General features: G+C 35.6%; 1 protein-coding gene and 1 long non-coding RNA gene across 2 annotated transcripts; both read right to left on the bottom strand.

Annotated features, from left to right (window-relative positions):
- Positions 1 to 1,640: 1,640 nt before the first annotated feature.
- On the bottom strand, positions 1,641 to 4,147 carry LOC128206001 (uncharacterized). Its single transcript, XR_008256370.1, has 4 exons — positions 4,044 to 4,147; positions 3,630 to 3,689; positions 2,508 to 2,634; positions 1,641 to 2,092 (listed from the first exon to the last, which is right to left on the bottom strand). It is a non-coding gene; the product is annotated as an uncharacterized LOC128206001 (long non-coding RNA).
- Positions 4,148 to 8,305: 4,158 nt separating this feature from the next.
- Positions 8,306 to 13,340, bottom strand: LOC128206000 (uncharacterized). Its single transcript, XM_052908119.1, has 6 exons — positions 13,283 to 13,340; positions 12,938 to 12,996; positions 11,574 to 11,711; positions 11,153 to 11,212; positions 9,540 to 9,666; positions 8,306 to 8,763 (listed from the first exon to the last, which is right to left on the bottom strand). Exons 1-6 carry the CDS (start codon positions 13,302 to 13,304, stop codon positions 8,666 to 8,668), a joined length of 504 nt encoding a protein of 167 aa, XP_052764079.1. The 5' UTR covers positions 13,305 to 13,340; the 3' UTR covers positions 8,306 to 8,665.
- Positions 13,341 to 15,937: the final 2,597 nt, after the last annotated feature.

Genomic DNA, 15,937 nt, shown 5'->3' with positions numbered 1-15,937 from the left:
TAAATTATAATTCTTTAAAAGCTATTTCATTAAGCTTGCAGCATTTGATTGATCAAAATATTGTACCCGTTTATTATAAAACCGTGCAAATAATGTAGCAGAACTCCAGCCTGCTATGTCCATGAGTGACTTTAGTGTTACACCTCTTTGTTTCGCACTGCTTGTTGATATGTTGCCTGTACACGTACTATTGGCTTTGTAATTTATTGCCACTCCAGTCTTATATAAGAATTGCTTCTGTCCAGCGAGCGATAGTGTCTTTTGGCAATTTACTTTTCAAATATCATAATACAAATATCACATAGATGCGAACGAGTGAACTGCATAGAGGAGTACAAGTGTATTGCATACATATTAAGAGATTTTTTTGTTATATGACAAAAAAATTGTTTGACAATATATATTATATATCACCTCATTCATCCACGTATTTACTGTAAAGAGTTAAATAAAGCAAACTTGACCTTATTCGACCTAGTTATAAATGTTTAAGTACCAAACGATCCAAAGTCTTTCCGGCCCAGCTTTTATGCATTTCTCCTAAGCAAGTCATAAAGTGTTCTACATTCATTGGTATCAAACTTGCCACACAAGACATCCGGGGACGGGGACTGTTTGTTCAACGCCGTGTCCATCCTGCTGAAAGACGAGTCCGTAAGTGTGTATCTGCGCTACCACACATGTATTGATCTTGTTGTGGAAATGGATTTCTTTAAAAACCATTCCATGGCTGGAAAAAGGGACCTTTCCGGCTCGTACGAATCATTATGTTTTTCACCGGCGAAACTTGGTTCGGCATCCAGTACATGGGCAATTCTCACGATGGCAGATGCCATAAAACGACCAATACGGGTAATCTACGCATATGTAAACGGGCGCGATGACTATACCAATATATCCCTAAATACGGTAGTTTAACTGAAACCGGAATAGATCATCCAGCGCGTCATATACTATGGCACGGATACGGATTCCAGTTTTGCAGTTCCTGGACAATACCACACGGTAAACCTTTTTTCCGCGGTCTCATGTGTTTCACGGAAGGAACCATGTTTACCGGAACCGAAACGTGTCCGGCAGCCAAATGCGAGCACGTCTATACATCTCAGCAAAACTTCGTTGAGTTCACTGGACATGTCAGACGTCAAGGAGGACAGCTCACCAAGAAAGACAACGAGGCGCATGCGAAAGCGAAAACGAGTTTCATGAAAGTCGTTCGTTCCCGTTGAGTCGAGCATTAGTCTGACTAAAAGAGTTGACGTTTTAAGTGAAAATGAGACTAGTGCGAGTGAATCAGAGAATGTTTAGTGTAAAGACAGACAAATGAGAGCTTCTGTGACTGATATTACCCCGACCGACACAGACGACGATGTTTTTGTGAATGCGCCTGATTTTTCAGGGTTAACAATTATCAGCTGTGAGAACAACATCACCATATTGCAGATTACATGTATTATATGTATGATCTAAACAATATAATATATATGAGTATGGGACTACTTCTCTAAATATGGTACGCCCATGGCGTGTTGGTAGGACGAGAATAGGACTTTTCAACCCCAAGACTGTTCAACCCCTTCTCAAAATGAAGTAATTCTTTTTCTAAGTTTTATTCAATGAATGCATAATAAGAACGATGAATACGAAATATGGGCTAGAAGCGAAAACAACGTCATATGGATAAGCATATTTAAAATAAATGCCACACATTCCAGTCAATATACAGTTATCGGTTGAATATATTTTATTTCTTATGTTTAATTAATGGAATTGAAAGTTAAAGCCTTGATATCACTATGATGATTTAACAAAGGCAGTTATTACCAAACAAAATGTAACAGATGCTTTTAGCAATGTAAGCACCGAACCTACAGACGGCGAAAAATATCCGAATGGTTATGCTAGGCAAAGGGACCTTTATTTAGGTTTTACTGCAAGTCAGACTCTCCCAAACTTCAACACAGGCGGCCCTCCCCTGTACAGCGGATTTCACAGCATAAACCTGAAGAACACAGCCGGCAAACTGGCTCGCAGACATAATCTCGACGTATTCGGGGCTGACCTGTTTGGGGCTGACCTGTTCGGGGCTGACCTAAAAAATGTTATCAACAAATGTGTTTACTAACATCATTGTAAATGTAAAAACCTTTTTGATATTGCGTCATATAAATGTCCAAATTTAACTCGATTTATTTTCGAAATCCTCAACGTTCATTATAACCATTTACTTTTTAACTGATCTCCCAACAGTGTGCTTGTTAAAATATATTTGAAAGTAACATATATTATTTAATAGACAAGTATGAATGTTACATGTACAAAGCATGAAAAAACGTTCTTTGCAGTTTTACCAAAGCACAATTTATTAGAAATAGCTGAAACCAATAACATAACCTCAGGAAATAGATAATATCAATATGCTATTGCAGACATTTTTTACATTAAAATACATGCCATCTACAACCATTATGGTCAGTTCTTATCAAGATTAGTTTGGACAAGCTTACAAGGCGCGTATTTCTCGGCAAACACCGCCTTTCCTCGGCAAATCTCGGCAAGCCTCGGTGACAGCTCTTCATCGGTCATCGCTACTCGTTCTGTGCAGGTCAAACTCCCTTCCACGTCATTGATGGTCTAGTAACGAAAACGAATACTAGTATATGCAAATACAACAGTATTTCATAAATACACCAATCTAGATGCATCGCCATTCTTTGGCATTTCTCCGCTAGCCTCTGTAACTGCTCATCACCCGTCAACAGTGTGTGTATACCACGTTATAAATTGCGTCATAAATGCTACATCGGAAGGCAACATTTTGCTTTTGAATGCAGACTTTAAACAAAGATAACTACTATTTCTTCACTATTTTAAATGAAACATAGCACAGTCTACGCCGCTTACAGAGCCCCGCTTTCGGTCTTTTACCAGAGTTTGATTGAGAATTAAGTTTCTTAAAAAACTTCGACAATCCTTTTCACAATACGACCGTCTGTCGGAGCATTGTCAGAACATTATTTTGGAAACAGGTTTGTTGAATTGTTTGATGAAACTAATCACCTTATCAACTTCGGTAATAAAACGAAGGAGGGGCTCTTTAAACGGCATATACTGCGCTACATTTCATTTAAAATGGTGGCCACGTGGTACACACACACACTGGTCAAGACTAACCGTTCAGAATGCTTCAGTTCTACTGCGAGCCTGTAAATAAAATAATTTAAATGTTAACACAACTTTCCGAAAACTCGACTGTCTTACTGTACCCAAAATAACATTTATCATATTTTAGACACAAACAATGAGCCAGATACCTTTGATACTGACAAAAACAACAATTTGCCAGGTACAGTCATGACCAATTGTCGTCGTCCGCGTCGTCATCATCAACAAAATAGCAACATGTTTTGTATCAACCTATTTTGTGTCCCTTCAATCACTATTGACTACTGTAATACAACAGACAGCTAATCGTTGGCGTTCACGCCACGATGTCTTCGTTTGTTCTTCAACTATGACAAAATATTTGACCACTGCATTACAATAGACAGCCGATCCACGGTTGGCGTTCACGCCACAACGCCTTTGTTTGTTCTTCAACTATGAAATAATAACGCGAACAATATTACCTGTTGAAGTTGTCTGACGTTGCACACTTCATTCTGTCCGGGAATGTTGACGATGACATCCTGGGAAAATGAATGGAATGAGTTAAAACATCCTCGGCACCCAAGCGGATAGGTTATGAATACGCCGGGGTGCCGAGGAAGGAGTTAACACTGCTATAAAATGTACAAAGTAACACGAATGTTTCGGTCGAAGAGTCGAAAATTGATAGATATGTTTAAGAATAATATGTTGTTGTTTTTTAAATATTTTGATTACAATAATTTATTTCACTTTTATATTATTTTCTGAGTAAACGAAAAAGTCTGAGCTGAAAACGAACTTATAGGCACAGCCAGAACGTGATTTCCCTCAGAGTCTACAAACGCTCTTGATTATGTTGTTGAATCACACTGATTATGGCCAAAAAAATCTACCTCGCTTTAGAGAACGTGGGTGACGTCAAGGACGTTGCCGTTTGGAGTTTTATACGTCAACGTCTTATGCCCTCCTCTCACCGAGATTTCCACGTCAACGTCACCCAAGACGTCGTCATCACCCAATTGGAGGAACGGCTGAAAACAATATTTATTTTACGAAGTTATCGCCTTGAAGTAAAGATCTTCAGGTTATGCATACATTCATAAATATTTCACATTTACTAAGACATGTTCACGTTTTGTTGGGTTATCAAAAAAGGTAATTTCGTGATGAATATCTTTTTTCAAAAATAAAACATCATGAAATAGATACATTCGGGCTCTGTGGTAATAACTTTTAAAAATTGGATTAAAAACGCTCTTTTGCCGAAAAAGGTGAATAACGCTATTAAAAAATGAAATATGTTTTGGTTTGGATTAAAAACATTCTGTTTAAATTAGTATATGTTTCTTCTTGTTTGCTGTTAGTTGATAAAAGTAAGTGAAATAATCCACTTTAAACAAATCGCTGTCAACATAACCTCTGTAAGTGAAAATCCCTTGAAGGCATTTGAACCGCCTCAAGCCGAAAAATGTATCACTGATAGTAAAAATGACAAAGTTTCATGCTGTAAATAAAATAATAATAAAGTTATAAAAATAGCAGAACCTAAGGTGTCACAATATAAATATACTACATATACATTAGCGGCATCCAAGGTGTGATAGGTTCTGGCGATCAAATTTAAGGTACCTTTACGGTCGTTTACCTTTTCCACACGTTTGTGTGAAGCCAAAACTTGACGATTTAAAAAAATGAAATAAAATTATAAATATATAATTTTGCCTGTAGCGATTTATGCATTTTCCGGGGATACATATATGGCTACAAAAAATACCGTACATTCTTTCTGAAGGAATATTTTAAGAAAATGCTATTAAACCATATTTCTCATTAGCTGCATGATTTACTAAATCACAGCCAGAAGAAATAATGTAGCCGTTGGAATAAGCATTGCCTTGAATTAAGACAAAACAGACAGTCATCCAGTATTATTTCTGCCCATTAATCCACTAAATGACAATGCGGTCGAAAAATAATGATAAAGCTCGCGTATACCGTTGCAGTGGCCACAACAACGACTGCAAACAGAATCAGTGCTACCTTCATCATCATGACTGCAAGAGATAACAAAGTGGCAATATTTATGAGGGTAACAGACATTTGGTTAATAGTATTTTACATAAAACTGAATTTGACGAAATTAATATATTTGTTTCATATTTTGTGATAACCAAAAGCAAGTTAAAAAGAGTACGAGTATCATGTATTCGCGCTGTGTAGCATCGACTGCTCCAGAATGAATAACAATATATTGCATAATTGCAAAATAATAATTGTTTTTCTTACCGTTCGTCCGACGTTCGTTACTGGTAAATCGCTGGATAATTCTTTAACAGCGCGTTTCTTCCAAACACCACTTAAAGACTAGCCAATGGTACACATGCTTCCTCTTATCTTCTTTGGAAATACTTAAAATGTAGCTGAAATTCCTAAAGAGGGATGAAGTACCATTCATTTTTATGTTTCATTCTTATTACGTCGGAACAAATACGCGTTATTGCATAAAATCAGAATGCGTCTGTTAGCCCAAAGTGCGCAAAGATATAAATGTTTTATATACACCAATTGAGACACATTTACTAATTGATTATTGTATTTGCATTAAAACGATATTACAAGTACATGAATATGTGTCCATGTTTAAATATCTTAAATTGAAACTCATTTAACGATCTTCTTGTATTTTGCAGGCTGTGGCCACGATTACGAGCAGTTTACCGTCTGAGCTCAAACGCAAGTAACAAAACTTCAAATACTCTATTCACTGTAACTATACCTTTTCCTTATGAATTGATAGAGAACTATGCTGTATTTTATTAAGATTCATTTTTTTTACAGTTTTTTACATTTTTTTGTGTGTAAAACGAATGAAATAAAGATGATTCTTTGTGATTTATCAAATTGCTTTTCTGAGTCAAAGTCTAGTCTGTGAGTTGAGACCGTTCGAAATCATGGCTCTTCGAGGTCAACTGTCAGATCCGATTAATCTTTAGGACACTTGGTCAGAGCGTAACGTATATCGATGCAATCTAAGTCAACTCTTATCAGTTGAAGAGTGACCTAACTGGATAAGTAATAAAGCTTGAAATGTGAAATGTTCGCACTCTCCTGGGCAACAAGTTCATATGTATACATTTCAAACGTTTCTTAAGTAAACGTTTTTTACGAGTATAAGTATTTGTAGGAGTCATCCCGCTGCGAAAACAGTGTTTGATCACAGCGCGCTGGTCCGTGCGTGCTACAGCTGACGTCATATTGTATTTTTAAATAATGTTTTTAAATAACGTCTTATATTTAGACGAAGAAGTATATATGAATTATGAACACTTTTCAGAAAACGTCAATTTCAAATTGCTCCATGAAACGCTACATGGATTATCTTGGCAACAATTTTCCTCCTTAGTATGAGATGATATATTTTCATTTGTCAAAATGAAACTCGTTAGGAGTCTATAAGCACAGCTTTTCCATTTGAAAAAGGAAGTAGGTGAGTTTGTATACTTTAAGTGACACTCTTATTCAAAGTCAATGCATACACATGTGTTACAAACATCAATTTTGAGTGATACACCCTCAACTACTTACTAAATAATGCACTTATGAAAAATATAAATTACTGCTTACAAGATTGTAACCGTTTATTTAATAGCTGAAAACGCAAAAAATATTAAATGATTGGTGAATGCTTAAGATTTACTGTGATCTACTATCGTGTCATAAGGTAGAAAGACCGTGTTTTCTGCACCTTTTTTTCAAATTAAACTAGGTAACGTTCATATGAACCATTGTTTTCGTCATTTATTCACCCTTTTTGGTATTTTTTTTAAAAAGAGCTTAATTTGTGGTTAATCTTATTTGAGAGTAAGAGTGCATCCTTAATAGCTGAAAACGCAAAAAAATAAATGATTTGTGAATTCTCAAAGATTTACTGTGATCTTCTATTGTCTCATAAGGTAGATATACCGTGTTTTCTGCACATTTGTTTTAAATTAAACTCGGTGCCCTCCATAAGAACCATTGTTTTCCATAATTATTCATCCATTTTGGTATATGAAAACGATTGTATAAAATGTTTTAAATCTTATTTGGGAGTAAAACTGCGTCTATTCTGCTTCTCTTAATAAAAATGCTGTTCATGAGGCTTCACCGTAAGTATAGAAGTGTGATAAATCTTGAGATTTTCTTTAAATGCACAAATGCTCATATTAAGTATAAGAAGCTCATGAATGACTTCCTTAACGCTTTTGCTTGGGAAAAAGTCTCACGAAACAATTACATGAAATGAGTTATTTGCACGAGATTCAACTTCACGGGTTCGTAGTGAACAACCAGCTGTCATCTTAGTGCTTACATGATTTGACACTTAATCTGAAGAATCATTTTTAAACGATCCAAATAAAACATCTGCCTGAGCCCTGAATTATTTGTATGCACGGAACCAGGAACAAGGAATACGTTGCTGTTTGTTTTACATGAGACTCTGAATATATTGTATTATACAAGGGTTATAACGGCTGATAACTGTCAATGCAGTGAAAGAAAGAATCAGGGTAAGATTGGTAAAGTGGCAAATGTATCCGCCTCTCACTAAAGGGGCCGTGGGGTTAAACCCCACCGAGGGAATGTTCTCTATTGAATAAGCCTTTTGAAGGGGACACAAAACTGGTTTCTGTCAGGAAAGTAAAAAAGTATAAAGTATTTAAGTTTTTGGAACAAGGAGTATACATAGAAACTTCACTTCGTTGCTGAAACTATGAAAAATTGTCATTGATCAAACTATTACGGACAGGAATGAACTTCATATTATTGTGCAGTTGTAATGATTGTTCTATTTTTACATCGGCCATTTCCATCTCAAACAGTAGAAAGTACGTTGAAATGAAAAAAGATGACTGGAAACAATTTCCACCTACATTGGTCATGAATCCCTCATACTCAAGCTGACCCGGCTATTTTTCAGGGTTTACAATTATCAGCTGTGAGAACTACATCACCATAATGCAACTTAAATGTATTATATATGATATAAATTATATTATATATACATGAGTATGGGACGACTTCTCTAAATATGGTACGCCCATGGCGTGTTGGTAAGACAGAAGAAGGACTTTTCAACCCCAAGACTGTTCAACCCCTTCTCAAAATGATAAACTCTTTTTTTAAGTTTTATTCAAGCAATGCATAATAAGATAGATGAATAAGACATATGGGCTAGAAGCGAACACAACGTGCATATGGATAATCATATTAATATTTTAATATTTGGATTTCATTTCTAATGTTTAATTAATGGAGTTAAAGTCATGTTGTCAGTAATTTACAATAATGATATAAAATTGTAAGTACCTAAATAAAATGTATTAAACGGGTTAAGCAATATTAGCACAGAACATATTCCAAAGCTGCAAAAGACGGCGATAAATATCCTGATGGTCAAGCTTGGCACTTTATACTGTATCAAGGCTGTACCGGACAGTAAGTCCGACTCATCCAAAATTCAGCACAGGTTATCTTAAAAAGTCCATGAACATTCGACTCCACAGCATGTACCTTCACCACAGGGAAAGCAAGTTGGCCGGCAGGCATATTCTCGACGAATTCGGGGCTGACCTGAAAATAATTTTCAACAAGTGTGTTTACTAATATCATTATACACGTACAAGCTTTTTTGATATTGCGTCATAATGAATGTCCAAATTTAACTCGTTTGATTTTCGAACGCCTCAACGTTCATTATAACCATTTATTTTTGCAGCTAATCTCCGAACAGTATGCTTGTTAAATAATACTTGAAAGTAACATATATTATTTAATAGACACGTAGGAGTGTTACATGTACAATGTATGAAAAAACATTCTTTGCACAATCTATTCATCCTCGGCACCCCAGCGTATCATAACCTACATGATACCCAGGGCAAATCAGCTGTAAAAATCTCGTAGTCATAATTATTAAAAAGGTGAAATCCGGGCGCTTGATTGGTCGCATGAGACACACCTCATGCGGTGCGGAAATGGCCGAGAAGTTACGGATGTAATTTCGGTTCGAAATAATCAAATGAGATCACGACTTACAAATCGGTTTAAGCAGGATATTGTTAAATATGCCGGTGCTCCTCACAAAGGAGATTCTTTCCTTTTTGTTATCGACTATTTCATTGGTCGGAAAATGCTTACGAATAGTCAAGATATACTAAGTTTCCCTAGCCAATTTGGCCAGGGTATCATATAGGTTATGAATCTATTAGAAATAGCTGAGACCAATAACATTACCCCAGGAAATAGATAATATCAATATGCTGTTGCAGCTATCTTTTCCATTTAAGTATATGCCATCTACAACCATTATGGTCAGTTCTTATCAAGATTAGTATGAACAAGCCTACATGGCGCGTATTTCTCGGCAAACACCGCCTTTCCTCGGCAAATCTCGGCAATCTTCGGTGACAGCTCTTCATCGGTCATCGCTACTCGTTCTGTGCAGGTCAAACTCCCTTCCACGTCATTGATGGTCTAGTAAAGAAAAAGTATATATACAAATACAAACGTATTTCACAAGTACACCAATCTAAATGCATCACAATTTCTTGGCAATTCACCGCTAGCCTCGGTAACAGCTCTTCATTGGTCATCGCTACTCGTTCTGTGCAGGTCAAACTCCCCTCAACGTCATTGATGGTCTAGTAAAGAAAAGGTATATTTGCAAATACAAACGTATTTCACAAATACACCAATCTAAATGCATCGTCATTCCTTGGCAATTCTCAGCATTAGCCTCATAAAAAGCTCTTTATTCGTCAAGACTTCCCGCTCAGAACACTTCAGTTCTACTGCGAGCCTATAAATTAAATAATTTAGATGTTAATACAACGTTCTGAAAACACGACTGTCTCCTTGTAAATGATTGCCAGCCTAATAGACAAATTGAACCACAATAATTTCAACGATTTGCCAGGTACAGTCATCACCAAATGTCGTCGTCCGCGTCGTCATCATCAAGAAAAAAAAACATTTTTGTATCAACCTATTTTGTGCCCATTTAATAACTTTATTTCTTTTTCTTTTATTACCGCTCAACACATTATACATGTGAATAGAGGTAGACATTATATTATAATATAATTATGATATAAACACGTAACGAACCAGGTTTTGTGGGTCAGATGTTTAAGCATCTTATATTTGGATATGAAAAAACAAAAGATACACTTGCCCATAACTAATTATAGCCGAACTATTCATCTTTAAATTCTAGGTTATATTGCCCGGTGGGTTTCGCAATATCTTAAATACAAAGGATATGAATTTGCTTGTGAGTTTTAGCTTTTCACAATCATTCTCACACAATATCCTTTGGAAGGATATTATATTGACATCATTTCTATGAATAGCTAGTAAATATTTTCTTCTTTCATTTGACTATTGCCAACTGCAATACAACAGACAGCCAATCGTTCGTGTTCGCGCCACGACGCTTCTGTTCGTTTCACAACAGTGTGTGTATACCACGTGAAAAACTGCGTCATAAATGCTGCGTTGGAAGGCAATATTTTGCTTCGAATGAAGAATTTAAACAAAGATAACTTTACTATTTCTTTGCCATTTTAAATGAAACATAGCGCAGTCTACGCCGCTTACGGAGCCCCGCATTCGGTCTTTGCGTTTGATTGAGAGTTTAGTTTCTTAAAACACTTTGACAAACCTTTTCACAATACGGCCGTCTGACGGAGCACTGTCAAAACATTGTTTTGGAAACAGGTTTGTCGAAGTGTTTGAAAAAACTAATTTCCTTATCAAACTTCGGTAATAAAACGCGGGGCTCTTTAAGCGGCAAAGACTTCCTTTGTTTTATTTAAAAAGGTGTAGTAAAAGAAAAAAGATCTTTGATTTAAGTCATTATTTTAAGCAAATTGTTGCCTTGCGACGTAGCATACATGACGTAATTTATCACGTGGTATACACTGTACAACTATGACAAAATAACGCAATAAATGATTACCTGTTGAAATTGTCTGACGTTGCACACTTCATTCTCTCCGGGAATATTGACGATGACACCCTAGAAAGAGAATGGAATGAGTTAAAACATCCTCGGCACCCTAGGGCAATCATAACCAAAACTATTTGCTTTGACATGCAGTTAAAAAATGCAAACCTACAAAGTGCAAAAAACACGAATGTTTCGGTCGAAGAGTCGAAAATTGATAAATATGTTTGAGAATAATAAGTTATGTGTGTTATTTTCAAATATTTTGATTACAATAATTCAGTTCACTTTTATATTATTTTCTAAGTAAACGAAAACGCCTGAGCTGAAAACGAACTTATTATAGGCACAGCCAGAACGTGATTTCCCTCAGAGTCTACAAACGCTCTTGATTATGTTGTTGAATCACGCTGATTATGACCAAAAAGTCTACCTCGCTTTTCAAAACATGGGTGACGTCAAGGACGTTGCCGTTTGGAGTTTTGTACGTCAACGTCTTGTTCCCTCCTCTCACCGAGATCTCCACGTCAATATCACCCAAGACGTCGTCATCACCCAGTTGGAGAAATGGCTGAAAACAGCAAAAAAAATTTCTGAGTTATCGCCTTGAAGTAAAGATCTTCAGGTTATGCATAAATTCATAAATATTTCACATTAAATGAGACTTGATCGTTCACGTTTTATTGGGTCAGATTTCGAAAACAGGGTTATCTTCTTTCAATTTAAAACATCATCGAATCGTCACATTTGGGCTCTGTGTAATATTTTTTGAAAAATGGGACTTTAAAATGCTTTTCTTGCCAAAAAACTGAGTAACTCTATCGCAAATTGAACTATTTTAGGCTTGGATTAAAAACATTCTGTTGATATGAGTATCTACTACTTGTTGTTCGCTGTTAGTTGATAAAGGTAAGTGAAATATCCCAACTTCAACAAAGTTTTTAAAAAATCGTTGTCAATATAACATCTGTGAGTGCGAGTCTCATAAGGCATATGAACCGCCTCAAGCCGAAAAATTATCACTGACAGTAAAAATGAGAGTTTCATGCTGTAACAAATAATTTTGTGGCACTCAAAGTGTGACACTATTATAAACTACATATACATTAGTAACACACAATGTGTGCAAGGTTTTAAATAAATAACATAACATTTATTCAGCATTAAATGTTATGGCATGCATAGCCAGAATGCAAAACATATGAAACAAATCATCGTGAAGAGCAAAAGACATAGTCAATAGAGAAGAATACTATTAAAATAGTATCAAGTTCTTAACATAATTAGGTTCTCGATCGTAACAAAGTTGCATGATATAAATATTTACAAACACTTTGAATAGTTTTTCCGTTGTTTGGGGACAAAAATGTATTAATATTTTTTGTTTTGTTGGCCAATGGCAAAACTATGTTTTTAAGAATTGTTCTCGTCGATTATAATATTTTGGACAAACTAAAAAGGAAATGGTATTCATTTTTAAAATTCAAGGTACCTTAATTTACGGTCTTTCACTTTTTTCACCCGTTCGTATGATGACAAAACTTAAAAAATAAATTCTAATATCTAGTTTTTCGTGCATTCTTACTGATAAAATATTTTTAAGAAAATGCTATTAAACCATTTATCTCATTAGCTGCATGTTGTATTAAATCACAGCCAGAAGAAATGTTGCAACCGATAGAATAAACATTGCATTAAAATAAGACGAGACAGGCTTTTCATCTAGTATTTATATTTGCTTATTAATCCAATAAATGATAATGTAGTCGAAAAATAAATGTAAAAGCTCGTCCATACCGTTGCAATGGTCGCACCAATGACAGCAAACAGAATCAGTGCAAACTTCATCATCATGGCTGCAATGAATTTCAACGTGACAATATTTATGAAGGCAACCGGCATTCGATTAATAGTATAACTGTATCAATAACTATTTGAAAAACTACAGAAACAAGTCCAGTAGTCGAAAGTTAAACTAAATTTGACGAAGAAAATACATTTATTTTATATATTATCTAAGTGAACAAAAAGCAAGTTAAAGAGTACAATTATCATTAATTTGCGCTGTTTAGCATCGACTGCTTCATAATGAATAACAATATATTGTATAATTAGCAATTATGAAATAATATTTTTTCTTACCGTTTATCTCAACGTTCGTCATTGGTAAATAACTGGTAAACGGCAACGCATCCACTTAAATACAAATTTCTTTAAACGCCACTTGAATGGCTAGCCAATGGTACAGCATTCTTCCTCTTACCTTTTTAGAAAATACTTAAACTGTAACTGAGCTTCCTAACGAGGGATTAATTAACGTCGTTTTAAGTACCATTCATTTTTATGTTTCATTCTTATAACATGTCGAAACAATTACATCTTATTGCATAAAATCAGAATGCGTTTGTTAGCCCAAAGTGAGCAAAGTTATAAATTTTCATATACAACAATTGAGGACACATTCACTAATTGATATTGTCAGGTTTATTTGCATTAAAACGATATTACAAGTACATGAATATGTGTCCATGTTTAAATATCTTGAATGGAAACTCATTTGACGATCTTCTTGTATTTGTAGGCTTTTTTGCTGCAAAATTTGAACGTAGTTAATTCTAGGGCCATGATTACGAACAGTCTACAGTCTGTGCTCAAACTCAAGTTGCAAAACTGCTAATATTCTATTCATTGTAACTATACCTTCTCTTTATGAATTGATAATAAAATATAGTTTTTTAATACGATTCGACTTTTTACTGTTTTTTACAAAATAAAATTGTAAAACGAATGGAATAAAGAGGATTCTTGTGATTTACAAAAAGTGCTTTTCCGAGTCATAGTCTAGTCTCTGATTTCAGACCGTTAAACATCATGGCTGTTGGAGGCCACGTGTCTGATCCAATAAATCTTGACGGCGCTTGGTCAGAATGTAACGTATACCAATGCAATCTAAGTCAAGACTGATTACTGCTTTTCAGTCGTAGAGGGACTTAACTCGACCCGTATTAAAGCTTGAAATGTGAAATGTTCGCACTCTCTTGTTGGCCAACATGTGAATTAAAGTTCATATGGACACATTTCAAACGTTTCTTTAGCAAACTATATTTGATTTATGGCGAAGTTCCGGTTCGGCGCCGACAACAACAAAGTTATCACAATACCTCTTCCCTTTACTTAATTTAATATTGTTTACATTTCCATTCATTTTTCGGGAAATTTAAGAATTGTTTAGCATCGATGTATCCATTATAGATGTAGTACTTGTTAACCGATTTACCGTTTTAACAAGTTTCATAGTTTTCTGCCATTTCTGTGCGTCTGTTTATGTATACATTGTCATTTTCTGAATTCTATAGCTGCATTATCAAGAATATGCAAATCTGTACCAGTTCAATTATATATTAAAATACATTATTTCAGATTTTGTTGAAAGATTTCACGAGTATTTAAGCATTTACAGAGCGTACTATTTTGACCGCTTTACCGTGTACGATTTTAAAGTAAGGATCTGATATGCCTACTTAATAATGATCGTTGGTCCTGAGGGGCCCCCGTTCAAAAAACAACAGACAAGCTTATAAAAACCCATGTCAACAAACTTTTCCATTTGAATAAGGAAGTAGTTGATCTTGTTTATTTTAAGTAAAGAAAAGACTTCAATGACCGGCTCAGTTCTACTACTTAAAAAATGGTGTTAATGATGCTTGACCGTAAGTGTAGAAATGTGATAAATCTTGAGATTTTTCTTTAAATGCCCATAAATTATATCTTTTTTATAAGAACGCTCGTGACTTCCTAAACGTTTTTAATTGGGTAAAAGCCTCACGAAACAATTACATGTAATGACAGTTATTTGAATGGTATTTAACTTCACTGGCTCGTGATGAACAACCAGCTGTCATTTAATTGCTTGCATGATTTGACACTTAATCTCATGATTTTTTTTAAAAACAATCCAAACAATGTATGCATGCCTTATTTGTATGCACAGAACCAGGAACAAGAAAAACGCCGTTTATTTTACACGAGAATATTTTTTTATTATACAGGGGTTCTAACGGCTGATAACTGTCAATCCAGTAAAATAGCTAGGGATCTGTTTTAATATGATGCACCAATCAATTGTTACTACGGCCCCCCAGGTCCGGGGACTTTGACTTTTGGTCCAGCCAAGCCCGGGTAAAATCCTCGACCTGCGGGGACGAACTGCTTGTAAAATCCCCCCGCACCCTAGGTAAGGCCCATGGCGACCCCGCTCTATTTGGCGGGAGGAAAAAACCACTGCATTCACCCGGAACTGCGGGCCCACCTGGAAGGTAAAAACACGACTATTCCCTGACCTGGGGGCGTGGTTACAATTGACTGGTGCATAAGGGATTCATTCCCAAACAGGGTAGAGCTTAGACCCCTTTCGAAATTGAGTATGCATCCATTATTTTGAAATTGTGTATGCATCCATTATTTGTATGCCAAAACCAGGAACAATGAAAACGCTGTTGTTTATAATACAGGAAACTATGTTTTTGTATTATACAGGGGTTTTAACAGTTGATAATTATCATTCCGGAAAAATAGCCAAGGGTCGGTACGATGGATTCATGCCCAAAGCAGGGTAAAGGAGTTGAGACCCCTTTTGAAATTGTTTCCAAAAACATTTATATTCACTTCAAGGAACTTCCTCCTGTTTTTGATGCAAACGACTCATTAAAAACAATCTTTACAAATGTGCAATAGTCTGAAGTATTAGCTATCAATCAGCAACTTTACACCTGGTTGCATCTTGAAACAACGCACAAC

The sequence above is a fragment of the Mya arenaria genome, chromosome 10 (genome assembly GCF_026914265.1).
Source record: "Mya arenaria isolate MELC-2E11 chromosome 10, ASM2691426v1".
Taxonomy (NCBI): domain Eukaryota; kingdom Metazoa; phylum Mollusca; class Bivalvia; order Myida; family Myidae; genus Mya; species Mya arenaria.
The sequence above is the reverse complement of the archived record's forward strand: the minus strand, read 5'-3'. Positions and strand labels throughout refer to the sequence as shown.

Coding starts and splice junctions, on each gene's coding strand:
- LOC128206000 (XM_052908119.1), bottom strand. CDS start 13,304: ATGACGAACGTTGAGATAAACG. Junction 11,712..12,937: donor TTGGTGCGACCATTGCAACG/GTATGGACGAGC, acceptor TGCTGTTTTCAG/CCATTTCTCCAACTGGGTGA. Junction 8,764..9,539: donor TGCCGAGAAATACGCGCCAT/GTAGGCTTGTTC, acceptor AATTATTTTCAG/GTCAGCCCCGAATTCGTCGA.